Raw genomic sequence first — 26796 nt, 5'->3', positions numbered from 1 at the left:
GAAAGTCTCCTGCCACTTGGATTCTTTGTTTAAGGCCTGAAAAGATCCCAGGGGAGCTTTAGGAGTCTAGGTTTTTCTCGAATCGCTTGACTTTCAATATTCTGACAGGTTAGTATGAATTTGTTTGTTCAACTGTGCTGAAAACATTATGCCCAGCTTTAATCCCAGAGAATTAGTGATAACTTTAAGAAATAGTAAAAAAAAAATATTGCCCAGCTTCCTAAAACAAATTCATGCAGTAGTTGTATAACTGTAGCTTATAGTTCTGCGTTAGTTTATAATTGCATGGTAATATTTTTTATTTATATTGGGAAAGTAACTTATTACAACAAAAAACAAAGTCATACACAAAGGATAGTAGTATAGTGGCCCAATATTCCCACTTTTGCTTTCAAAAATAATGCGGTGTCATGTTCTGGTGCACAAATTGCTGCTATCACTCATTTTCCTGTGCATTTGTGTGGACATATCAGCTGTTACCCACAGGGAGGCAGTGTTAAGTTCCACTGAGAGCAGACACAGCCACCCAGACACACAAAGACATATTACTGAGTGGTTAAAAAAATGCTTTACATTTCAACAAAGGGAAGTTTAGTAGCTCATTCCTGGTTTAGTTCAGTGCTCCTCATAGAAGGAAGCTGTGGTGGTTTGCAGTTTCTGTAGTAGGGGTATTGTGTTCTAAATGTGGTAACCATTAAATCATTTTTAATAACAGTAATATGTACCCTGTGTCTCAGGACAGAGGCTGTGTTAAACCGTATCTCCGTTGTCAGACCTCATTCTATATTTATCAAAAAAGGATCTTGTTTCTTACTTGGGCATTTCTCAGGATCTTTTTGCATTCATTCGTCTTCCTGTCATCAGCACCCTTCCTCAAGACGCTCTGTCCATTTTGCCTTCTTCGTACGTCGCAAGTGAGCTTAGGGGCAAAGGGCAAGTGTGAGGGGGTTCGGTCTGGACTTGAAAGAAAGAACCTTTTTAGTTTCAATTGACATCCTGTTATTTTGTTACATACTTAATCTTTTTCGTAACAGAAACAGAACAATTCAGTGAATTATTTCCAAACATTGCTTAAGAATTTAGACTATAAAAGGAATACATTTATATATTTTTTGTATTGAAAGAGAGTTGAACATTTTAAGATTGAGACTAAAGGATGTGCATATGGCTGAAATATATATCTTAAGTTTATCAAGTTCTCCGCCTGTAGAAAGTCTTCAGGACAATCGTCCGTACATTTATAGCAGGATGATGGAGATTTAAGGTCACCCCTAATCGTCCTAATCTGACAGTAGCTGTGTGGTCTCAGGTTCTAACTACTTTGCTTGTGTAGGATTATGTTTCCGAGTTCTCTGTTGGTCAATGAGCCCTGAGAACAGAATGTGACCTTGTTCCTGATGCGTGTTGGTTAAAATAAATAAATAAATAAATAAAAAAGCTAAAAAATACTCGTACATTATAGGTAAGGACTCTTTTTCTTTTTGGCTACAGTAGTCAACTCAAAAATAGTGTCTTGGTGAGATAAGAGTCCCCTCCTCAAAATAGACGAGATGTTGAAGGTGTTATGGATTTTAAGAGTTCATCTTTCAGATGATATCAAATACTGTACATACTCATTCATGCAGCTATGCTGGCCTGGAATACTAACCTGTTTAATTTATGGGTCCTACTATAAAACTCCAGAAGGATTTTGTTTACGAGACAGCAGTAAAACTCTGTTTAAACTGTTATGAAAATGAAAAGGAACTGCCATTTATAAAAGTATGCCTGTATAACTTACAAATTATGCTTCCTTAAATTGATAGTGGTCTTCACTTACATTGAAAAAGTGCCACTGTTTTAAACCCCCAAAATAATATTTTTTAAAGGGGACGTTACCGTTTTTTTTCCCTCTTAGTTGTTGTTATAATGTGCTTAACAACACAAAAATCTGTGAATAAAATTTTTTACTGAATTCACGTTTGTTTAACCCAAATTTAAGTCGGGAATTATACAAGGATTGCAGTTAACATGACATGCTTTACTATTTTCTTCTTCTTCATTTTTATTGGTAAAACAGTAAATCTGAAAATTGATGAATAACGACATTAATTATATTTTAGCAATAAAAATGTTATTTTGATTAATGAGTCGGCATATATGCAAGTGAGCCAGAAGCTCAGTGCTCATTACGAGGACAGAGAGAGAGAGAGGGGACATATGCATAGTATGAATATCTCAAGCGCAAAGCTCTGGCTGGTAAAACAGAAGCCCCGCCCACCTGCAGCTTAAACTTGTTTGCCTGGGGCAGCCAATCAGAAGCAATCTGGCTAAAAGGAAAGGAAGCTGAAGCAGCTTCTTTCAGACAGTGGTCCAATTGAAACGCTGCACCGAGATTGAGTACAAGTTACATATGATTACTTTGAATTGTGAATCAGTAATAGTAGTTGTAGAAGTGCAGATCTGCAGCTCAGTTTTTTTTGAGTCACCACTAAAAACAGAATGAAGAGCTTGAAAAAGTATTGAAAGCTGTACGGTGGATTTTGGCTTGTATAAAATTAACATTAACTTGTTTTCTCCTCTATTGTATCAAGTTAAGAGGAAATGAAGTATTCTCCTATTAAACCAGTGTAGTTTAAAGCTTTGCATTCATGCTGTATATGATCTAACACAGAAAAGCGTGACAAGATTCTTACCCGAGGATAAACAGTGGATCACACTTAAACCCATTCCATATCATTATCAAGTTAAATCTGCAAAACTAATGGGGTCATGTGCTGGGTACTCCTAAATGTCCCAGTAAAATTGGGCCATTTGGCTTCTAAAAATGCATCACCAGCCATGTACGTGACTCCAGTAAAATGAAAGCCACTTTTGATCAACAGGCTCACTTTCCTGTTAGCTCCCCTGTGGCTTATATAGTACAGCCTTAAGTGTGTGGAATGGTGCGAACAACCGGGAACTCTTTGGCCCAGTTTACCTCATAGATACTGATCACACTGCAGAGTCGAAGTGTGTCCCCACACTCCCATTTTTCATGTTTTTCTCCTGCCAAAAATTTGATTAACAAGCCCAAATCGAAGATCCGGTGTTCTGAAATGAAAAAGCAGCAAAGCTGTAGTGGTGCCATGCTCAGCAGCACAGTGTCACCTGCTCTATTTATATCCCAAGAGGAATTCCGGATTCAGAGACTCAGCTGCCACTTCTATTATTACTATTAGCTAATGCTGTAACAAGTATCCACCTAACACCCACGCTGTAGCTCTTTTATCAAGAGTCTTATTGCTCAGCACTAATTATGTCCATGCTGTCAATACCACACATGCCCCGTACTATTACATTTTAAGTTGTCCAAAGAACTTCAGGGTACACTATAGTAAGTTATATAAAAAAAAATCTCATTGATATTACCCTGCCTTTCCAGTCAGTCATTAAAGGATTGTTATGACGTCTGTGAAAATGTTTGGTTCACTTCGTTATGTCTCCCAGATGCATGATATTTATCAGCATACAGTGTGCACTCCACAGAATGTCGTGTTAATGGCAGTAACCTTCTTTAGGAAGCATGTCGGTGTCTCCTGGCTCCATATCTTTAGGTGACAAACATCACCTTGTCCCTTTCCCTTTGCTTGTGGCGTGCAAGTCAGCAGAGACAGACCTAGTTGCATAAGATGGCCAGCTGCACCACCCCGGTGCTTAACACTACAGATCTGGGAACATGTATAGAGTTCACAAGTGGAGGAGGTCAGAGGCGGGGGCTTGATGGTTTAAGCCTAGCACACGGTGATCCCTCAGCCTGGCACATGGGCGTGGCGTGCGAGCGCCACAGTGGGAGTCTGAGGTGATGGGTGTCCTAGCTGTAGTAGTCCCTGCACACGCAGTCGTGGACAGAGGCGGAAGATGGAAGGGAGCAAAGGAGAAACCTTATCCTTCTGGGATATTGAGTTAAATGTCACTGCTCTGCCTGAGGGAGACACTGACAGGCCGACCCCTATCGCAACCCCGAAATCTCAGAGGTCACGATGAGAATATGACAGCTGAGGCTCAGTGAAGGACTTGCTGAAGCGGATATAAGACGCTGGCAGATCCGAGCAAATACAATGTCTTTGAATATGTCCAGAAGCAAAACAAAATGTAATATGACATGAAAATAATCCCTCTGTTAGTTAGTTTAACTTCATTGGTAAGACTTTCCATCTTCTCATTGGATTTTTCTACATGTCTAAACATAAGTTCTCATATTTATCATCACACTTTAGAAAATAAATATTATTATCATTTTAATTATGTGCACTCTGGGCAGCATATAAGAAGTCCACGTGGCAGGTGGCCACCAGAAGCTGATGGGAAACATGGATTCCAATTTCACAGGTTGTCTGTGAAGCAGCAACAGAAGCTAATGTTGTCCAATAAAAGGGGTTAATGCTGAAGACAGTACATATGACCTTGTGATTATGTCATACACAAACAGGAAGTTTTACTGACATTTAATTATAAAATCTATATAACTGTATTATATTTATATAAAGGGATTTATATATAATCCCAGCTCCAGAAACTTGGGACACTGTGTGATCTGGAAATAAAAATAGAATCCAATAATTTGCAGATATCTTAAACGCACATTTAATTCACAGTAGAACATAGAAAACGTATGAAACTTTAAACTGAGACGGTTTATTATTGTCTCCTAAAAGTCGGGACGGGGGCAGCAAACTTACTGGAAAAGTTCACCAATATGCAAAACACTGTCTAAAAATGGTGGAATAATTTCAGAATAATGTTCATCAAAGTAAAATAGCCTTGAATGCTTGAATATTTTACCATCTACTGAACATAATATCACTGTGGAAGAAATGTCTGTGTGCAACAAAGATGGCAGAAGATGAAATTTGGATGCCCGTGATTTCCAGGCCTTTCCAGCTTATAATCAGCACTCAGTTCAAAACCTCTGATGGTATGAGGTGCATTGGTGTCTATGGAACGTGCAGCTAGCACATCTGGAAAGTCTATAACTGGTATCAGAGCAACATATGCTCCCATCTTATTTCGGGGAATGCCTTATGTATTTCAACAAGTCGATGATGAAAGACAGAAGACCCAGGACTGTTGAGCAGCTAAATTCCATTATCACAGCGTTCCCCAACCTTTTTTGCACCACGGACCAATTTATGTCCGAAAATATTGTCACGGACTGGCCTTTAAGGTGTCGTGGATAAATACAACAAAATAAAACCAGTACCAGTACCAAAAAAAGGAAGATTTCTTCAAAACACACAGCAAAACACCCAGAAAACCGAGTTAACGATAAAACCCCTGAAAACCATAAATTTCACACCCTAGCCTCAACTCTCACAGCCCGCTACCAAACGGCTTACGGACGGGTACCGCGGTTGGTTGCACTATCATCAAGAATGAGACAACACTTCTCTCCCAAAAGTCCAGCAACTTCTCTCCTCAGCTCCCAGATGTTTGCAGACTGTTGTTAAAGTGGCTGGGACGCTACGCAGTGCTAAACATGGCTGTGTCCCAACTTTTTTGAGATGTGTTGAGCTAATATTTTTCATGAAATAATACATCGTCTCAGTTTAAACATTTGAAATCTTTTCTATGTTTTAGTGCGAATGAAATGTGGGTTTATAAGATTTGCAAATGATTGGATTCTGTTTTATTTAAATGTAAATCAGCGAGGATGTTTTGTGTGTTTTGTAACTGAGGTAGCAAAATGCACGCACAAATACAGGAGTCAATTTGTGTCTTTGCATAGCGATAAAGAAATCATATGCAGAACTCATGAACATCTTTTAAAATATCAAACAAAACAAAAATCTTTTGGTTATTTTTGTTTACTCTAAAGCAGTTCTGCAGTAGCTGTTAAACATGTTGAGCAATGATTACTGCTGCTCGCACTCCAGCACCTGTCATTTTATTGATTATGAATAGCAGCACAGATTCCTGTCCACAGAGGACTCCACACCGCCCCGCAGTGTCTTTACTGCTGTTATAACAAACAGTAAATCAATAGATCCGTGCTCAGCATCGTAACACTCAGATTTATGGAAAAGGTTTTCATTATATAAAGACGTAGTGACGTGCTGTTTTCAGAGGCAGGCAAACAAATAATGAAAGAAATATATACACATCCTCATTTAACCTGCAGATTTATGGCTTAAAAATGTATGAGCTGATCTCCCACAACCATGAGGTGGGAAAAAGGAACATATTAGCTGTAATAAACTTGATGCTCTGCTTCCACCACAAGAGGCCATTGTGACTCACTGAATAACAGTTGTGGTGGGATCATCAGCCACACATCTACTTAAGCTGTGCCGTATCAACCTGCTGCCAACCATTGCTCATAAAAAAAGAGAAAATAAAACTCGATCCTCCTGTATCTGCAGCCGGGGCTTCTCCTCTGTGGTGGGATAGTATGACACACTGGCCGTCCTCTTGGCATTCAGCGCCCATTCCTCTACTACACGCTCACTTTCTTCATTCCACTATCGTTCCCATGTCTTACTCAACCAGGTCGATCATCAGGCTTGGTGTCTGTGTTATTTCACATGCTTGTGCACATGTTGGTGGCAGCAGATGATGCAGCTCTGGTGTACGGAGCTCACCCGGTGGAACTGTGAAGCGTAAATGCGCCAACTTGTCGGACTTTTATTCTGTTGGTAGAAATGCAAGCTAATTTTTGTACTAAATTATTTGTCTACCATCTCCCTTCTTCAATGTCTCAGCCTGTGTGTCTCTGGCTCGTCCACCTTCCTCAGCAAAAACCAGTTGAGCCGTCACTCAATGTGCACCCCCCCCCCCCCCCCCCCCCTGCACCCCTCTGGATGATCTGCTGTCTCGCTCTCTCACCTTCTCCCTTCGTCTTATTCCACTGACCATGCACGTTCCAAAAACAGATCTCATTTTCATCCATGGTACAAATCGCCTCCACCCTCACCCCCACTCCCCCGCAAGCCCCTGCACCGTCTCTCTCTCTCTCTTGCACTGCCTCCTTTCCAGATCCAAGCCTTTTCCCGAGTTTCTGTCCAAGTCCACCATCTCACCTCCCCGTTGCTCCACCCCGAGCTCCACCCTCACACCCCTTACCATGAGCACACACGCTGGAATTTGGAGGCGTGTAATAACTGGGTCCCGACCAATCACCGGCCTTGTAGTCATATAAATCCCTGAACATACATGCACTTATTCGCTCTTTCTGTCAGTCCAGCACTCCTGAATTGGAGGGTGCCACACGTCTAGGTGAGGGTGGTGGAACAAGGGTGAAAACAGCAGAGAACAACAAAGAAGTCAAAGAGCGGGGCTAGACACGGTTAGTCGGCCAATCCCTTGTCTATCCAGAGAAGATGGAGAACGCACACGCGAAGACCTCGGTAGAATGCCTGGGCTACTTCTCGGTGAACGAGAACACTGGTCTCACTCCTGACCAGTTCAAGAAGAACCTGGACAAATATGGCTTCAATGGTGAGAGTTCGGGCATCGGGGATGGGTGGGAAGCCTACTGAAGGAAGAAAACCCCACGTAGTAACTGTCAATGAAACATCTCAGTGTTTGCATTCAGAATATTCCACAAAGCATCACAGCTTTTGCTAAGATAAGTTCTGGAAGTCTTCCTTAGTCAACACCAGTGGAGTTTCTTGCCTTGCTTGTAGTTAGCAGGGCTGGGTTAAAGCTTTTTTAGAGTGCAGTCGCAGCAGCTGATAAAAATGCAGAGACATTGAGAAGCAGAGACTTTGAGAGCTTTGAAGAGCTATTTAAAGATAGCCAGAGAAGATGACTGGAGAGCGAGAGAGACAGGTGACGGCTCAGGAAGCTTCCTGGGTGATATATGGTGTGGGCAATAGCAAGAGGTGTGGATAATTTTAGGCCGGATCAAATGGGGAGGTCCTCAGACGGCTTACGACTAAGTGATCGGGAATATGATTGCTAATCAATAACTACAAGGAAGGCAAATTCCATGGCAAGAGTTGCTTAATAATGTATTACAGTTATTTTAGCAGTCATGTTCCTGCACTCACTGTGACGTTGCTTTACAACACTTAGTAAGCAGTCATTACATTTTTATTAATTGAATTTTTGTGAAAACAGTCGAGCTTTCACAGAGGTTTTGCAGGCTTTGACTGGAAATCAAAGTAGGCTGGGTCCTCCTGAAATAATTAAGCAACACAATGTGTTTTTAATTAAGCCACTGAGTTGTAGAGCTTAAGTTATTAAGTGTGAAGCACACAGAGGATTTTGAAAAGGTGGATGTTTTTATAAACTAGAGGGCGCATTTATTGTATAATTCCATCATAGTGTTATGCTGATAATGTTTAATAACGATCGTGAGACACTTTAACTGACTGTCTTTTCGCCCCGCTCTCCTTCTGTCTCCACCTCCTTCACTTTGGTGTGCAACTCCAGAGCTGCCCGCTGAGGAGGGTAAGTGTTCCTTCAACACATTTACTGCATGTTTAAATGTGAACAAGAGCTTCCAGACACCTGATATCACCCAGAGAGAATGACTGGCGTGACTTCACTGAAGTCACGCTCATCCTCAAAAGGTCTTCAGTCAAAACAAGCAGGCAGCATTTTGATTGTGTAATTTAATCACCATAAGATAATTGCATCACACTTGCCACTGAAGATTGTTGGTCAATCACAAATCCAAACCATAGTGTGCAAACTTGTACCACACAAATACACTCTAATGCATGCTTAATGAGGTGATTATTATCCACTGATTGTGTCCTTGTCCTGCAGGTAAGAGCATCTGGGAGCTGGTCGTTGAGCAGTTTGAGGACTTGCTTGTCAGGATCCTGCTTCTGGCCGCTTGCATCTCCTTTGTAAGTAAACAAGCTATTCCTGTCATTTACATTTTAAGCTTAAGTGACAGGAGGAGTATTTGTAGTAGACATAATAGCAGCAGCAACAAATGAAGCAAGGCACTGACACTTGTGGACAGGTTCCAAGTTTAATAGCACTACTAACAAGAATACACTCTTCAGGTTTAAGATAACATCCAGCTAATCATTTCACATGTTTAGATGTAATCTCCGGCCCCTCACACATTCTTAAGAGTCAACTTAAAAGGTGATTGCATTTAGTTTAGTCCATCACACAAACCAGTCCACTAAAGCAAGCATGCTGCAGTTACTTGCACTACTTTATGGCCACTTTGTCAAGACAGCTTCCCATCCCCTCCGCCCCTCTATGTATTTTTGAGGACGACAACTTGAGAAGAGGGAGACCAATTGCGAAGTCTACTAGGAGGTGTATTAATTGCTATGGCCAGTTTCACCCTTTCGGGCAGCTGTCACGATGGCCTTAGAAGGCGAATATTGAGGAGCCAGTGAGAGATGGGGGGCTCGAGGAAGTATAGGGGGGCAGAGGGGTAAGGGTTTATTTTAAGAAAGCCCCAAGCTGAGGAGAGAAACTGAATCCTTCGGGAAAGGTCAGGCCTGAAGAAGGAACGAAGGGCCTCCTTAGAAAGACACTTTTAAGTCAGAAGGAGTGAAGAGCTATTAGGACACTGAGATTAATCTGAAATCATTTTTACACAGCTATTATCAAAATAAAAGCGTTAGTACAGGAAAAGAAAAGACCAAAATATGACTAAATGTAAATGATGAAAAGGTCTAAAAAATGTCTGTGTAGGTATATGTTTAAAATTATTGTGCTTTTCTTTCTTTTTTTAAAAATTGTTTACATGGTTTTTTTTAATCATGTAACTGATATAGATAAAAACACTGAATTCATACAAATATAAAAAGTCCCATAAGTACCTACCCCCCCTTCATGGCAATCTCTACAACCGCTAACACATTTGTACAAGCTTATATACTTGTTAGAGGTTTTTAGTTCAGCTTACAAGAAAAATTAATGAAAAGCATTTTGTTGTTAAGAGATATCGGCCCGCTGGTTCTCAGGAGCAGGATAGCCCATTGTCACTGTTGTCTCCACCGCACTAACCATGCTCTCACCACAGGTGCTGGCCTGGTTCGAGGAAGGTGAGGAGACCGTTACTGCCTTCGTGGAGCCCTTCGTCATCCTTCTTATCCTCATCGCTAACGCTGTTGTTGGCGTGTGGCAGGTCAGTAATGAGGCCCAGGTCGTTGAGCAATAAGCTGTATCCATTACACTGATGACAGAAAGTACACAGGTTCCAGTTACTGCCCGAGTTGGTTTCTCAATTCGCATTTTCAAGCTCTTAAATCTGAAATGTACATCAGCGCTCACTCGATCTTATGTGCAAGTATGAAAACATTTATATAATATTATTACTGTATGACTTTTTAAAATATTTAACACGTTATATCTGGCGTTGTTTGGACTTCAGACATTTAGTCATGCTCTTCTTCATACATGCCAATAAGTGTGTGGCACTGCTGTCAGGCATCACTCAGAGAGGGAACATTGCTGTCATCATGTTCATGCCAAGTGTTGAAATCAGCTGCTTCCCTTCCCTTCTGTTTTCCGCATCTAAAGAACTGACATTAGCAACCCGCTAATCAAAGATCATCCCAGATTACATTTCCCTAAATGAGTTTATTTTCTTGCACTACTTTCCATACTGATTTAAAAAAAAAAAATCTCTAAAAAGAAAACCCACCATAAAAATTCTACTGAAACCTAATATGGACCAGACCACATCAGATAACAGATGTGACCTACTCATGTGACATCAGTAACGGGTGTAATTGCTGTGGGTAATGACTCAAAGCCTCTTAGAGGACATGCCCAGTGCCAGACCAAGGACAAAATTAGTATAGTTTACATTCAAACGAGGATGAACAGGCATGTGGACATCCGTGTGGTGTCTCTGTATCCTCTGATACAAAGATTATACTTTTATTTGTCTGCAGTTTTTAAGCAGATCCCGTTTTCTTCTTTCAACTCTTAATGAGAGTTTGTGTCTGTGTTTGCCGCAGGAGCGTAATGCTGAAAGTGCCATCGAGGCTCTCAAGGAGTACGAGCCCGAGATGGGCAAAGTTTACCGCTCTGACAGAAAGAGTGTGCAGAGGATCAAGGCCAGGGAAATCGTCCCTGGAGACATTGTGGAAGTGTCTGGTAAGAGATGTCGAGCTTCCACATGGGGAGTCTGTGTTAATTATTTTTTTAAATGGTCTGTCGGGGGGCTCTGTATATATTTTCAACCGGGGAATACTCACAACCTGTTGTATCAAATACTCTTCGATGTCTAATTACAGTGAAGCTGTGAAGATGCTTTCACTGAGTTCCTTGCATTTCTATTCAGGGAGTGAAAGGCAGACACAAGTTTAGGATAGATGTGCCCGAGGAAGGCTGATGTCAGAGCCTTGTGTCTTTTTAAGGCGGCGTGAATGAGGCACGACAGAGTAACACCGCAGCGAAAACATGCTGACTGTAGGAAAACAAAATTATGAGTATAAATACCCCCACGAGCACCTGCCGCACCGCCTCTTCCCTCGCTGCCGTTGACACTCCTGTTAATTTGTCAGTGCACACCTGTTGCCACTCTAGCTGGTGGCCCTGCCCCCCTCACCATGTGTGCTTCACTCTGATTGGTCAGAGCATGTGTCATTTAGAGCTCTGCACTATTATGAAATCCGTGGATTAAGTATAGAAATTTAGCAAGTTGTCTGAGCATTTGGTGCCTATTTTAGGAGCTATTCATAGTATTAGCGGTGGTAGTATTATATTTCACTTTGATTGAATTCAGTTTTAATAAATGAGTGACATGAATTGAACTGTTTGGCACTATTGCAGTCATTTGGATGTTATGGAGGTGCCAACATAATTAAGTAGGAAACGTTTTTCACACACAGTCCCCATGGTTGTTTTTAACTTCTTTCTAATGTCAGTAAGAAAGTTATTTATGTGTTCTCTAACAGTTCACTAAATGTTAATGATAACTTCTCTTCTTTGCACAGTTGGTGACAAAGTCCCCGCTGACATCAGGATTGTTTCTATTAAGTCCACCACCCTGCGTGTTGACCAGTCCATCCTTACTGGTAAGCTTTTAAGAAAATCAGCCACTACATCCTTTTCTGTCCTTTCTCCGTTGGCAGTTTTGAGTTAATTCTCTGATTTCACTCTCAGGCGAGTCTGTCAGTGTGATCAAGCACACTGACCCTGTTCCTGACCTCAGAGCTGTCAACCAGGACAAGAAGAACATGCTTTTCTCTGTCAGTATATCCTGTTACTATGATAATTATTTCTCTCACCTGTCCTTTCATTTCCTTAGCCTTACCAGGTTTCTCTTCCCCGTTTTTTTTCTCTGTAGGGTACCAACATTGCTGCCGGCAAGGCCGTTGGTGTGGCTGTCGCCACTGGAGTCTCCACTGAGATTGGCAAGATCCGTGACCAGATGGCTGCCACCGAGCAGGAGAAGACTCCTCTGCAGGCCAAGCTGGACGAGTTTGGCGAGCAGCTGTCCAAGGTCATCTCCCTGATCTGCGTTGCTGTCTGGGCCATCAACATCGGCCACTTCAATGACCCCGTCCACGGAGGCTCATGGATCCGTGGTGCTGTCTACTACTTCAAGATCGCTGTTGCTCTGGCTGTCGCTGCCATCCCTGAGGGTGAGGACAGGAAACACAGTGAAAGAACAACATGTTTCCACTCCGCTGCTTGTTTGTCACACTCAGTTTTTCACTAATGTCCCTCAGGTCTGCCCGCTGTCATTACCACCTGTCTGGCCCTTGGTACTCGCCGTATGGCCAAGAAGAATGCCATTGTCAGAAGCCTGCCCTCTGTGGAGACCCTGGGCTGCACCTCCGTCATTTGCTCCGACAAAACTGGCACCCTCACCACCAACCAGATGTGTGTGACCAAGGTGGGTTTTTAACCAATGAAGAAAAGTGTACTTTAGACAGCTTTCATGAACTCTCCTTCATGTGCAAAAACTGTCTTTGTTTCCTCCCCTGCAGATGTTTATTGTCAAGACTGTTGATGGGGACCACGTTGACCTCGATGCCTTTGATATCTCTGGCTCCAAGTATACCCCAGAGGGCGAGGTGTAAGTTGGCTTTTATTGCCATGTATCGTTGTTCGGTGTAGCCAATCAAATTCAGACAATCCAACTCTAATTTGTTTGCAATTTCCTCCTATCAGTACCCAGGGTGGTGCCAAGGTCAACTGCAGCTCACACGACGGTCTTGTTGAGCTGGCTACCATCTGCGCCCTGTGCAACGACTCCTCTCTGGACTACAACGAGGTAAAATCGGAAAGCCACACTTTTTATTTGCCACAATTCGACTTTACTACCTGCAGAGAAAGAAATTCTCTCCTTCATTTCTTGTTTTCTGTAGTCCAAGAAGATCTATGAGAAGGTCGGTGAGGCTACTGAGACCGCCCTGTGCTGCCTGGTTGAGAAGATGAACGTGTTCAACTCAAACGTGAAGAACCTGTCCAGAATTGAGAGAGCCAACGCATGCTGCTCAGTAAGTCAGCTCGTTTCATTTGTGGAGCAATGAAGGCGATTTACGTTTGCTGATGAAAACCATTGTAGTGAGCTGAAGTTACGCTTGAGAGTTTTTATTGCTTTATAGTAAAAACATATATATCGATCAATAGGTGATCAAGCAGCTCATGAAGAAGAACTTCACTCTGGAGTTCTCCCGTGACAGGAAGTCCATGTCTGTTTACTGCACTCCTGGTAAAGGTGATGGTGGTCCCAAGATGTTTGTTAAGGTCAGTTCACTCTTACCTGTTGTCATAGTGTTTGGGATAAAAGATGGACTAGGGTTCTGAAAACTGCAATCTTTCTAATGGCCAGCAGGGGGTGACTCATCTGATCCAGCTGTGTAAAGGTCTATGAGAAAGCACATCATCCATCACCATTAATCGCTTTTCTCATGACGTTATGGTCTCAAACCTTTAGTTTCTGATTTTATTGTATGCAACATAGCAATCATCTAATTATCTTATGAGCATTCAGTGTTAGTAGATTCACTCCCTGCTTGTGATGTCTGTTTTTACAACAAAGCTAAGCTGGCCTGTCAACACGCAACATACAACTAAAGATGATAAACGTAATAAAATTCTGGATTTAAAGTCACTCATATCTTTCATAAGTCATTTTTGTTCTACTACAAGTTGCACTGTTAAAATGATTTAGTTGAAATGTAGTAGCTTAAAGCTGACATCTTCAGCTTTTTGGTGTAGAAGTTCCTAAAAAATTAATTCTGTTGGTATTTGCATTTTTCCTTTAAAAAAAAAATTGTAGCAGATGGAATAAATATTAAAGAACAGGCCGAAATTGTTTGTCTCTGTGCCGCCTTTACAATCTTCCTGCTTCATGCCTAGGGTGCTCCTGAGGGTGTGATTGACAGGTGTGCCTATGTGCGTGTCGGCACCACCCGTGTGCCTCTGACCAACGCCATCAAGGAGAAGATTATGGCTGTCATCAGGGACTGGGGTACTGGCCGTGACACCCTGCGTTGCCTGGCCCTGGCCACTCGTGACACCCCACTGAAGCTGGAGGAGATGAACCTTGAGGACTCCACCAAGTTTGCCGATTATGAGGTTAGACATCCTGACTGAACTGAAACCTGGAGATACAGCCATGACAACATGTAAAAACTTGGATTGATTTGTTTCCTTCTCCCCTAAGATGGACCTGACCTTCGTTGGCTGTGTGGGTATGCTGGATCCCCCTCGTAAGGAGGTCACTGGCTCAATTGAGCTGTGCAGAGATGCTGGAATCCGTGTCATTATGATCACTGGTTAGTGTCATGGAGAGCTTTTTTATTATACCATTCTTATCATCAGAAAATCTGATCTTTCTGTTCTGCTAATACACAATCATACAAAGTTGTTTTTATTCTCCGGAAACTGTCCTTTTTACAAGGTTTCCACTCATTTTCTCCTTCTCCATGTGTCAGGTGACAACAAGGGAACTGCTATCGCTATCTGCCGTCGCATTGGCATCTTCGGCGAGGACGAGGATGTCGCCGGCAGGGCCTACACCGGACGTGAGTTTGATGATCTGCCTCTCCACGAGCAGTCCGAGGCTGTGCGCAGGGCTTGCTGCTTTGCCCGTGTGGAGCCGTCCCACAAGTCCAAGATCGTTGAGTTCCTCCAGGGTTATGATGACATCACTGCCATGGTAAGAGCCCAGCAGTGCAGGATGCAAACTAAACCTGTTACCGACACAGAGGTTGTGTTAAAGTGTTGTCTGGTGGTTTGGTTTGTCTAATGCATACTTCATCTCCTCCAACCGCAGACTGGTGATGGTGTGAACGATGCCCCTGCCCTGAAGAAGGCCGAGATCGGCATCGCCATGGGCTCTGGCACTGCCGTTGCCAAGTCTGCCTCTGAGATGGTCCTGGCTGACGACAACTTCTCTTCCATTGTGGCTGCTGTTGAGGAGGGCAGAGCTATCTACAACAACATGAAGCAGTTCATCCGCTACCTCATCTCCTCCAACGTTGGTGAGGTCGTCTGGTGAGTGACCTGTTTGACACACACTCTGTACAGCTACACATCTTTCTTTTTGTCTCTGGCTTAACTTCAGCCCATTACCCTCCCTCAGTATCTTCCTTACCGCTGCTCTGGGTCTGCCCGAAGCTCTGATCCCCGTCCAGCTGCTCTGGGTCAACTTGGTGACTGATGGTCTGCCCGCCACTGCTCTGGGCTTCAACCCACCTGATCTGGACATCATGGGCAAACCCCCACGCTCCCCCAAGGAGCCTCTGATCTCTGGCTGGCTGTTCTTCAGATACATGGCTATTGGTGGTAAGTGGAACTGTGTGAGTTTGGATGGATTTTGATTGAAAGTAGGTACAACAGTTGTCTACACTGACACGATCCACCTACACTAACAGGATATGTCGGTGCTGCCACTGTTGCTGGCGCTGCCTGGTGGTTCATCTATGACCCCACTGGCCCCGGGGTCACCTACTATCAGCTGGTGAGTGTTTTTCTCTGTTTCCTGTTGCTTTCCACTAAACACAGATGTAGAAATTTACTGATTTTACTTCCTATCCGTGCAGTCACACTTCATGCAGTGCCACGATGAGAACGAGGACTTTGAAGGCCTGGAATGTGAAATCTTTGAGGCTGCTCCTCCCATGACCATGGCCCTGTCTGTACTGGTCACCATTGAGATGTGCAATGCTCTTAACAGGTACTTCTTTGAATGTGATAGAGGAGGATGTAGCTTGTAAAAAAAAAAAGGTTTCTTCATGCAACAGATATATTCTGCTCTCACATCTCTTCTTCTTCTTCCTCTTCAAGCTTGTCTGAGAATCAGTCTCTGGTGCGCATGCCCCCATGGAGCAACTTCTGGCTGCTCTCTGCCATGACCCTGTCCATGTCCCTGCACTTCATGATCATCTATGTTGATCCTCTCCCTGTGAGTCAGAAGTTCAGTTTGAAAATCTTTTTTGTTTTAGAAGCTCTAGTTTATGTGGATTTCCTCCGTGGGGTTCAGCTTCATCTGACTTCCATTCTTTTCCTCTCAAGATGATCTTCAAGTTGACCCATCTGTCAGTGGAGCAGTGGCTGGTGGTCCTGAAACTTTCCTTCCCCGTCATTGCCATTGATGAGGTGCTGAAGTTCTTCGCCCGCAACTACGTTGAAGGTAAGCAGCACTTTTATAAATCCACAAGAACAAAAATAAACAGAGATCTGTCCCAGTTCCTAAGATAACAGATAATAGTTTTACTTAATCATTCATGCATTACTACCATCATCTTTTCAGACTATTTATTAATATTTTAACTTATTAAAATTAACCTAGCCTTTATCTAATTTCATTTTAATTCAATCAGGTTTGATTCTGTGTTTTTAATCTGCCTGTTTTCACTTCTCTCCATTCATCATTAACTCACGTAACCCGTTTGTTTTTGTCCATTTCCAGCTTAAATTCAGCCAACCCATCACCATTAACCTGTAACTAAACCAAGGTATTCCAAGGCTCACACTGCAGTGTGTAGCGCTGTGTAGAGACTGTTTGTCTGTTTGTGTATTTGTTGTTATTTCAATGTGTTCAAGCTGTTATCACTGTGACCTCCGGGGTCTCCTCACTACTCATTCATTGAAAATCAAATTGAAAAACATTGGGTATCATGACTTCTGTATGGGGAGACCCTCGAGTGTGTTGATCTGAGGTTTCTGTTTATTGGTTTTTGTTTTTTTCTTCGTGAGATCACCGTGAGCAGGTGAGTAGATCACTTTGTATCTCACCAAGGTTACCTTTTATAATCATTATATAAACATTAAACAAATGTTTTTTCTTAGCACTTTATGATATAGCTGTAAGCAGATAAAAGGTCTGTGTGAGTATTAATTGTTCCCTTTGTCAACAGATTTTACTCTTAATCTCTTTTACTGTTAGCATTATGTGTAGTTTTTTCCTCTAGAGCTGCAATAAACTCCAAAATAATTTATTACATGTTTATATGAAGCTTATAAATAATAACAGTGACTTTTTCATAAAGTAAGCCCCACATTTAAAATGCTCTCCCTTGTAAATAAAGGCTTAAATTGTCTTAAACTTCTTAAACTAGCTTATATTTCTGAAAGAAAGTCATACTGTGAAACTGTTCTTTGTTCTCCTTATGAAGACAAATCGGGGATGTAGCTTTTTTTATGTTTAAACCCTCAAACTCTGGAACCTACCTTCAAATATGAAGTCTAACAATAATTTCAAGCAGTTCTTAAAATACACCTTTTTAATGAGACATTTAGCTAATGTTTCCACTAAATAATAGATCGCTATACAGCCTACGAGTGAGCTCAGCCACATTTAGTGGTCTGGTAAATAAAGAGCATGTGCATTTTGTCTTTGTCAGTATCATGTTGGCCTCCTACTTCTGTCGTGTCAAAGTTTGTTTGTTTTCATATTTCTGTTTATATTCAACAGGATTTTGTGCAGAATTTAATTTTATGTATTGCTTACAGATAAAGTGCTTAAGAAATTTAAGAAAACACAACTATTTTACAAATCTGTAAAGTTTTTACATTTCTTTGGGGGGTTTAACCAAGTTCATGTTCTAATTTGAGCCAACACACCAGACCTGACTGAGAAGTCAAAAGCTAAGTGAGGGTAACTGTGGTTCAGGGGATTGGGAAGCGCTTCTGTAACCGGAAGATCGCCAGTTCGATCCCTGGGCTCTCTGTCCTGGTTGTTGTGTCCTTGGGCAAGACACTTTACCCTACCGGTGTTGGCCAGAGGGGCCGATGGCGCGATATGGCAGCCTCGCTTCTGTCAGCCTGTCCCAGGGCAGCTGTGGCTACAACCGTAGCTGCCTCCACCAGTGTGTGAATGTGAGAGTGAATGAATAGTGGCATTGTAAAGCGCTTTGGGTGCCTTGAAAAGCGTTATATAAATCCAATCCATTATTATTAAACACTGAAGCTAATTTTCTGTTCAGCAATGTAAAAAAATAACTGTACTGGCAAAAAAGTAAGTAAAGTCCTCAGTAAGTAACTGGCATTTGAAGTAATAATGTGCTTTATTATTTTGTAAAACAGTAAATTTATAAATACACGAATGACAATATTTCTTTTTTAGCATCAAAAATATCATTTTGATTAAAGGGCTTGTGTATAAAGGCTGATTAACCAGACCAGAAATATTAAAAAATATTTTAGTAAACTAACAAAACTGTTAATTTAGGGCAGCTGACCACCCTTACCTTGGTGGTCTTATAAATTTTTAAGCACTGTGTATTTGTGTGTCTGTGTGTGTGTGTGCGCGTGCGCAGGTGTCTGTTTATATGTATGTATTTCTGATGCATTGCTTGTATTTTGTAGTTTTAATATGTTTTTATGCTTGTGACGTCCTTTGATCCTCTGCATGCCATATTGAGCTGTACACAAACTGAATTTTGTGAAGCCCTGTCACTTTAAGTTTGAGAGACGCTATCAAAGTGTCATTCTTCTTATCACACGAGAAATCACGTAGTTTTCCTTTGTTTACCAAATCACGTGTCTCTGGTCTCTGCAGCAGGTACAGAAGTTAAATAGAGATGTAGAAGAAGAGGATCTTCAGGGCTGAAGAGAAAGAAGCGGAGGAGAGAGAAAGATCACAGCCAGAGAGGGGAGCCATAAAGAAGAAAAAGACTGAAAAAAGAAAACCTTATGGAAAAAAAACAAACAATAAAATTTGTTTAAAATCTGCAATAAAAATAGTCTCTGTATAAGGAAGGAGATTGAATTAAAATGAGGGGAAGTATCCTGATTAACCAGATAAAGCAGTAATATTTATGATTTTATTCTAAGAAGTAAAGTATGTATTAAAGGTGATTATTTTTTTTGTTAACCTTGGATATTCTCAGCTGTTGTGTTTTTGCGTCCTCTGTCCATTTTCATATGACTGACTTTCCAGCTCATTACTTTGATTCTAGTCTTCGTTGCTCGTGTCTTGTGCAGCCTCCCTGCTTTAGCTGGGCTCTGTACAGTGTGGTGTAGGGTTGTTTAAAATGACTTCATATGGGCAGAAAAACCACTTGCTTTCAGCCGCCAGCGCTCTCTATGACCATGCGGTCAGCGGACTCAGTTGGAGGTCTCGTGACATAAAATGGGCATGTCTACTCAGTCACAACACTTTTGGTCTTATATATTGTTTACTTGATAAGCTGCAATAAAGTGATGATTAAAAACTTGTGAATTTATTGTGGAGCATGTTTTTATTGGGAGTACATTTAGATGACCTCCTCTGGAAATGCCACGAGGATGAGTGATTACAGTGTTCAACATCCATACATATTAAATGTGAGTCAAACCATTTTAATTTTATAGCAACTATTTTGGTTTTTTTAGCCCATGACGGATTTTTTTTGTTTTTCGCTTCTGCTGTTTAAGCGTGGCTCAGCGACAGTCATCAGTCTTTGGTTTGCACGGCGAATTCCAGAAACCCCCGGATCCATTAGATGAGGGTCCTGAACGGTATGTCGACGTCCTTCATCTGCTTTTCATAGTCTTCATCAAACAGCTTTGATTGCTCAGCTGTGAAATGGTTTTTCCAGTCACCCACTTCACCTGCATATGAAAAGGAAGACAATTTTGTTAAGTTGGAAAATTTATGCTAAAGCCTCTATCAATGTTTTTGTTTTTTTTGTTTTTTTGCACAAATGAATAACTGACTGGTGCTTAAAAAATGTTTTCCAAAACAGTCATATGTAATGCCCACACAGTGTCTCATTTACCGCTAAATACATTTATTAAATTATAACATGTAACATACAACATGCGTGTAAACACTGTTCACATTTTGTATCACTGTGGATTTTAAATCAAAAACTGCAAAGTGCAGAATTCCAGCTTGAACTGCTCCGGATGTTTTTCAGCCATTTTTATATGTAGTCATTAGATGATTGATTGACAAGCAGTTTCTTGAGGCCATGAAATTTCAGAACTTATCAAACAATCCTTTTATTTAAAATCATGTACGTTTGTTAAACTCATTTTAAGCCTGTGAAAATGTGAGGTTATCTGTATGACTAGCTGTAATGTTTAGCCCCATACTTTTTTAAAAACCTGGACGTCTGCATTTCAGTTACATCTTGACTGTTTGAGTTAAGATCCACTGTGATGTGTACAGAGGTAAAACTCCCAAAACTGTATCTTTGTTTATAGATGTAATTATATTGTGCTGATTAAATACTTAATGACTGGTTTGTTAAAAGTGAGGGGGAAAAACTGACCATATAATTGTTGCAGAAGCCCAGGCTAACGATGCCTTGTTTGAACTAAAAATCCTCCAAAACTTTAAATCGACTCTAGTTAATATCTGCCAACAGACTTATTCATTTGAGTGTTAAGTTGTTGTAATGTATAAATAAAATAGAAGCGAGAGCTCAAAATCCAGGGACCTCTAGGGGGTGCCCCTGCACTGAAGGACAGGTAGCAGAGCAGTAATTGCTGCCTTTGAGGAGCTCAGACTGTTCACAAGTTGATTTAACCTTGTGACATTATTACATGAAGATATTTGTGTGTCTGAGACAAATATAGGTGTTCATGACATTTTAACTGCCCTACGTAAGGCACTCACTGGCGACTGAGATTGACTTTCCTGCATATCTTTAATTTAATAGTGCACCTTTTCTCATGAAAGGAGAGATGGACTTGTCAAACACCAGAGATGGAACGCAGGAGTAGTTGGCCATCGGGTTCTCCTTCATGTTTTTAAAGGAGGTGAGCTCCACGATTTGGCTGACGACCTCATCGGAGACCGACAAGTCCAGGTACTTCATGATGCGCTCCACTTCACGCCGAGGATTCTGGGAAAATAAATGTGACAGAGTATGTGCGGAGATTATTAATTTTTAAAATTCATTACAGATGTTCAAACAGATAAAACAAGAGGGGGTGTCACCACATTACGACTGAAAACAGCAAATACCTGAAGGTAACGGAAAAAGTAAAATCATAAGAAGTGATAAACAAAACACTGCAAACCGGTGAGGAGAGATTACATAACGGAAATCAAATTGGGAGAAGCTGTTAAATGGGAGTTCTTCCTCCTCACTGTGGACAACTGCTCACAGCAGATCATTGCCCTGTTGGGTTTCTCTCTCTAACACTTCAGGGTATTTAGCTTACAATATAAAGTATGCTGATATTTATGAATTGACTGGTCATGTGAAAAAGGATGTTTATCACGGGATTCTGTGCAGTCCTGTGAAAAACTAAGTACACCTTTACTGCTTCAGTTGGTAGAAGCAAGCTAATTAAATGCGCTTGATTAACTGATCTTCAGGAAGTGTGAGCACCTCTATAAAAGGTTTGCAAATACAGCATATCAACAGAAAATGGTAAATGGCCTGCATTTATATAGCGCCTTACTAGTCCCTAAGGACCCCAAAGCGCTTTACATATCCAGTCATCCACCCATTCACGCACACATTCACACACTGGTGATGGCAAGCTACATTGTAGCCACAGCCACCCTGGGGCGCACTGACAGAGGCGAGGCTGCCGGACACTGCCGGACACTGGCGCCACCGGGCCCTCTGACCACCACCAGAAAACACCGCATACCAACTGTTAAGTAATCTACAGTTAAATGTGAAGCCATCTGTCCAATAGGTAAAGTTTCACTGAAATTAGATCATGCAAAAGGACAATGGCCACAAGCACAGCAGCAAATCTACCACAAAAGGGCTGGGAAAGAAAAGAATAAAGGTAAGCAATGGCCCGATCAAAGTCCACACCTCAAACTAACTGAAACCTGGGTTTAAATAAAGGTCTGCAAACATCAATGAACTAAAGCAACGCTGTAAGAAGGGTCCAAAAGTCTTCCATAACGATGTGAGAGACCGATAAGGTCATACAGAAAACCTTCACTTCAGGTTATTGATGCTAAAGGTGCTTCTACAAGCAACTGAATCACTGGGTGTTTTCCACAGGACTGTGCAGTCCAACTTTCTCTGTCGTGCAACTAATACATATATACAGTTCTTTGAACAATATCTCAAAGTATTTTTTTTAATTTATATTGAATGTCTTTTAAGAGTATGGTACATTTGTTTTTAAATCTTCAGAAATAGGAGATTTGCCAGTAGTCACATTGTTTACAAAAAAATCTGCTCTTTCTTTTCAGCTGTATGTCAGACAGTTGGCATTACTTTTCTTTTTTTTCCTTTATACATGAAGCTGGTCTAAATCTGCGTCTATAACAAGGCTTCCTAATCATTCAATCTCAGCTTTACATATGAGATCAAAGGAATGCGCTGCGTTTATTACGTTTGCTTTGAAGAAGGTTGCGCAACATGCTTTGGTTATAATCCACGTGTTCTCCTCACCTCTTTCATGTCCTCGTAGAAGAGGTACAGAATATTCCTCTTTTCTCGCTCCAGCCAGTAACCTTTCACATGATCATACCAGGAGCCCCATGACACTGTAGAAGCAGAGCAAAGGCCATTCATTCAAGCAGCTTTGATGAAAACATTTCTCCTACTCCAGTCCAGGTTTATGCTGAGTGTATGTTTATATTTACGGCTATCGTAAAGCCTCATTAACAGCTTAACATCAACATTTATGACAGTAGGTATTTTAGTAACTGTCGGCTGATAAGAGACTGATAAACTTGACCACCTTTAATGACTTTACAGCTGTGTAACTGCAGAGCTGATGAATTATTGCAAAGTGATGAATTATGATTACATAATTCATCATTTCTTTATTTTATACTAGGAAAATTAAAAGTACGTACAGTGACTTATTGACAGATGTGTCATTCTGACTAGCTTTAATATCAATATTTGGTATGACCACCTTTATTCTACAATACAGGCAGCTTAATTTCTTTCAGTAGTTTTCAAAGATACTTCTCTTGCTTTTTGAAGGACATTTAAAGATGTTGGCTTCCTTTTGTTTGGTTCTCTGACCTTCAGAAAACCTGAAGAACTATTGCTCAAGACCACTTAAAGTTAAAGGGCTCCTTGAAAGCAAAGCATAAAGAAATAAGGGTTGGGTCAAAAGTTTACACATCAGTACACATTTGCATGAACGGTACATGTTTTCAGTTCCTGGCAAACTGACAAGCCTCTGATTCTTATGAACAAGTTTCATGTTTGTGCCTTGAGCAGTCGAGCGCAACCAGTGAGCCAAGGTGGAATATGAGTTTATGCATGTAATGTTTGAACTTTGCCAGATTTTAGATCTGATTTTACCTGATGAACCTGCACACCCACTCCAATCCCTGGAGGTTATCAAAAGTAGCAAATCAGTCAAAGACTGACTGAACCAAAGTGCAGTCTGAGCTCCTCGGGAGGTCCTTCATATCAGCTGCTGTAAGCCCATTTAATGCACAGTACTAATAATATGAGTTTTCCAAAATGTTTGCATATTTTCATGTTAGTTACTGGGTGTTTTATTTATTCATAAATTATTAACTTTATTAGGAATTAATATTGTTTATGTCAGTGTTTATGGCATGTAAATGGCAATGTAATTTCCTGCAAACAAAGGATCTATCTTTGAATCTGATTAACTGACGGACCATTAAATTTGTTAAATAAATCAAGCCCAACGAAACCTATTATGTACATTTCCACCATATTGTGTTTTATGAAAGGCCACCTTTTTGTTCCCTAATCTTCACCAAACTGGCACAGATGCTTTAATATGTTCCAGTCAAATCAGCAGCAAAGCAGCCAAACTGGTTATATGTCACCAAGATTTTGATTTCTATCACAACTAAACACTCTCCTCTCAACAAGCTGAGAGGAGTCAGGTAATAATTCACTTTGCATTACCCAACCCAGTGACTTCATTTATAGGTAGTTAACATATATCCAATTGTTAATATAAAGACATTTCAAAAAGTTATCATTTAATGACCCTACAGCAACCATTTAAGTCTTTTTCTAAGGAAATCATTTTTTTTCCCATTCTGGAATGAATGCATTGAAATTTAATAAAGTTGTGTGATTGGTTTCATACTTACTTACAAAGCAAACTATGTTCCTAACAAGGCACATATGGTGGGAAAAAAAGCACAAAAGAAATAGCAGTAAAGAAGCAGCTTTTTTATGGCTGTCATGATGAAGAAATATTCCATTTATTTATATATTTTTTAAAAAAAGGTTACATTTTCATCCAGATCCTCCCAAGATATGCGCGCTACAGCCACTCAGGGTGCAACTAATCTTATCATGACCACTCAAGCATAAAAGGCAGTTACACAAGTTGTCATAGTTTCCATCCACCATCACATATTTTGTTCACAAAAGCCTCCAGGCAACCAAAGACGCTGCTTTGGTGGGTAAACATATAGGGCTATTGATGGCTTAGAATAGGTATGAGGACACAGAGGGAAATATACTTACGCTCTCCTTGCATAAACTTGTGGATGTAGCCACCAAAGGGCCCTGGCTCAGGCTGGGTCTGATTCATAAGATCAAAGTAGTAGTAGCTCACCAGGTTGTCTTTGGCATTGCGTGCCACGTAGATCACCTTCCCACATGATCAGGAGGAACACAAAAAGATATTCACAGTACAGAGAACATGTTATTTGATGAGATTGTGTCTAGCATGGCATTCGTAACCTCCCACCTCATTTACGTGCCGTATCATGAACCTTTTACCTTCAAGCTGCATGAGTTTTCTGTCTAGTAAGAAGCAATAAAATGAGGAATTTCTACTCTCACTGAAGTCTAATGGACAAGAAGTCTCACCTTGCATTTGTTTTCCCAGAATCCAGGAGGCACCAGCTGAAAAGGAAGATGTGTCTTGATAACTCTCGGGGGATCCATTTTTTCCAGACGATCAAGACCTGTGTAAATGACCTTTAAATTTGGTAAATATTTTTTACGTTTGTTTGAAAGGCACTTCGGTTTTATTTTGAAATCCATGCTTTTATTTTGAAACAGGAAACTGGCACAAAACCGTTAAAGGGCTGTTAGTAGCGTTTCTTTTAGGATATGGTAAAATAGTGTGCCTTAAAGTGAAAAATATGTATGTTTACTTTGCCAATTAGTACCTGGCTGACAGTGGCACAAGGTTTGTTAATGTTTCCTTTAACAGAATAAGTTACATGCAATCAAAATGTCGTTTAATAGAGTTTATGTTGTTAACCTTGACCTTGACCTTTATGTGTAGTTGTAAGTTAGTGAGGTGATATAATGAATTGAGTGATGTAAATTTGATGTATATGCTATACGTGAGCAGGAGAAATTTGTTTCCTTTGATCTTATGGTATTAATATTGCTGGTTTTGTTTTGCTCCTAGCTCTTACGGTGTCTTCACTGAATGTTTCAATAAAAACATTTCCAATAAAACCTCTGTGAAGCATCAGTATAAGAGACAATCATTCAGCCAGGGATGCTACACCTGAGACATAAATCCAGGGAATTGGACATAGGAAAAACTTAACTTATGTATTCCATGATTTCTCATATATTCCAACCAATGGAAACTGCTTATTAGCATTGTTGACTTTACTTTTTTTTAACACGTGTTACGAACTTGCATGTCCATGTGTTTGTTTGTGCAGGTGTTGAAAGGTCATGTCCCCTTTCAAGCTCGAGGTTGACGCTAGTGCGGCTGGTGCAGGAGCTGTCCTTATGCAGGAAGACCATCGCGGCGTGGATCGCCCAATTTGTTATTTTTCAAAAAAATTCACCAAACATCAGATGAACTACAGCACTATTGAAAGGGAAGCCCTTGCCTTGTTGTTAGCCCTGCAGCATTTCGAGGTGTATATCGGATCCAGCTCTATCCCTGTTCAAGTATTCACTGACCACAGTCCATTGGTGTTTCTCTCCCAGATGCGAAACTCAAATCAGAGACTTATGTGTTGGTCCCTTCTTTTGCAAGATTTTAACCTGCACATCAAACATAAGAAAGGGACGGAAAATGTCATCGCTGACGCCCTGTCAAGAGCGATTTCATAGTTTGGAAATTAAACAATAGGAGGGTTGTTTAATTCTTATGGAAGGGGGTGTTACGAACTTGCATGTCCATGTGTTTGTTTGTGCAGGTGTTGAGTCTTTTTATGTTAATTTAGCTGTGCCAGGGCCCTGCTCCGATTGGTGCGTGGATACACCGCCACGATGTGACTGGTTCCAGCTGGAGGACCCGCCCATTAAAAGGAGGCTGGAGTGCTACAGCGGGAGAGGTCCTCGCGTTTCTCCTCATGACCCAGCAGTATTCCTGTGGCAGCCGCTGGCTGCAGTGTGCTTGAAAGTTGTGGAAGTGGAGTGGGTAGGGGTGAGCTGCCGTTTCTTTTGATCACCCGTTTTCTCCTGTTTTGAGTTAGTTAAGGAGGTCAGACTCTGTCTTTATTTTTGACTTTGTTTTGGTAAGGTCAGGGGTGCGGGACTTGTGTAGATTTGTTTTGTTTATTGTTTTGGCCTTGGCTCACCCTGAAGTGTTGACACTCCCGTTTTG

General features: G+C 41.1%; 2 protein-coding genes and 1 long non-coding RNA gene across 4 annotated transcripts in view; 1 reads left to right on the top strand and 2 right to left on the bottom strand.

Annotated features, from left to right (window-relative positions):
• The first annotated feature begins 7169 nt into the window (after positions 1-7169).
• atp2a1l (ATPase sarcoplasmic/endoplasmic reticulum Ca2+ transporting 1, like) lies at positions 7170-19570 on the top strand. 2 transcript variants are annotated; one of them, XM_014413096.4, is made up of 24 exons: positions 7170-7455; positions 8395-8412; positions 8734-8816; positions 9959-10063; positions 10902-11040; positions 11883-11963; positions 12052-12137; positions 12236-12533; positions 12621-12787; positions 12882-12970; positions 13066-13168; positions 13263-13394; positions 13528-13644; positions 14260-14478; positions 14567-14678; positions 14838-15061; positions 15179-15399; positions 15488-15690; positions 15780-15865; positions 15948-16081; positions 16192-16309; positions 16420-16537; positions 16817-16862; positions 18908-19570. In XM_014413096.4, the coding sequence occupies exons 1-23, from the start codon at positions 7338-7340 to the stop codon at positions 16819-16821; spliced, it is 2976 nt and encodes a 991-aa protein (XP_014268582.2). In that variant the 5' UTR covers positions 7170-7337; the 3' UTR covers positions 16822-16862; positions 18908-19570. The 2 variants fall into 2 exon arrangements, with proteins under 2 accessions (XP_014268582.2, XP_014268581.2); XM_014413095.4 differs by lacking the exon at positions 16817-16862.
• Positions 8920-11457, bottom strand: LOC143419849 (uncharacterized). The gene is made up of 2 exons (XR_013099864.1): positions 11386-11457; positions 8920-10111 (listed from the first exon to the last, which is right to left on the bottom strand). It is a non-coding gene; the product is annotated as an uncharacterized LOC143419849 (long non-coding RNA).
• The window catches only part of LOC105940527 (sulfotransferase 1C1), a 20289-nt gene continuing 13042 nt past the window's right edge, over positions 19550-26796 (bottom strand). Inside the window, exons 3-7 of the mRNA XM_014413097.3 lie at positions 25083-25180; positions 24735-24861; positions 22707-22801; positions 21002-21182; positions 19550-19941 (exon numbers count right to left, since the gene is read on the bottom strand). Coding sequence (XP_014268583.3) covers positions 19829-19941; positions 21002-21182; positions 22707-22801; positions 24735-24861; positions 25083-25180 — 614 coding nt within the window. The 3' untranslated portion in view covers positions 19550-19828. The remainder of the gene's footprint in view (positions 19942-21001; positions 21183-22706; positions 22802-24734; positions 24862-25082; positions 25181-26796) is intronic.

The sequence above is a fragment of the Maylandia zebra genome, linkage group LG8 (genome assembly GCF_041146795.1).
Source record: "Maylandia zebra isolate NMK-2024a linkage group LG8, Mzebra_GT3a, whole genome shotgun sequence".
Lineage (NCBI taxonomy): Eukaryota > Metazoa > Chordata > Actinopteri > Cichliformes > Cichlidae > Maylandia > Maylandia zebra.
This window is presented reverse-complemented; position numbering and strand designations above follow the sequence as displayed.

What these genes read in the sequence shown, in the direction of transcription:
- atp2a1l (XM_014413095.4), top strand. Translation starts at nt 7,338, where the DNA reads ATGGAGAACGCACACGCGAAGACCTCGGTAGAATGCCTGGGCTACTTC. An exon ending in GGGTCACCTACTATCAGCTG is followed by an intron (nt 15,866 to 15,947) that starts GTGAGTGTTTTT and finishes CTATCCGTGCAG; the next exon opens with TCACACTTCATGCAGTGCCA. An exon ending in CGCCCGCAACTACGTTGAAG is followed by an intron (nt 16,538 to 18,907) that starts GTAAGCAGCACT and finishes TGGTCTCTGCAG; the next exon opens with CAGGTACAGAAGTTAAATAG.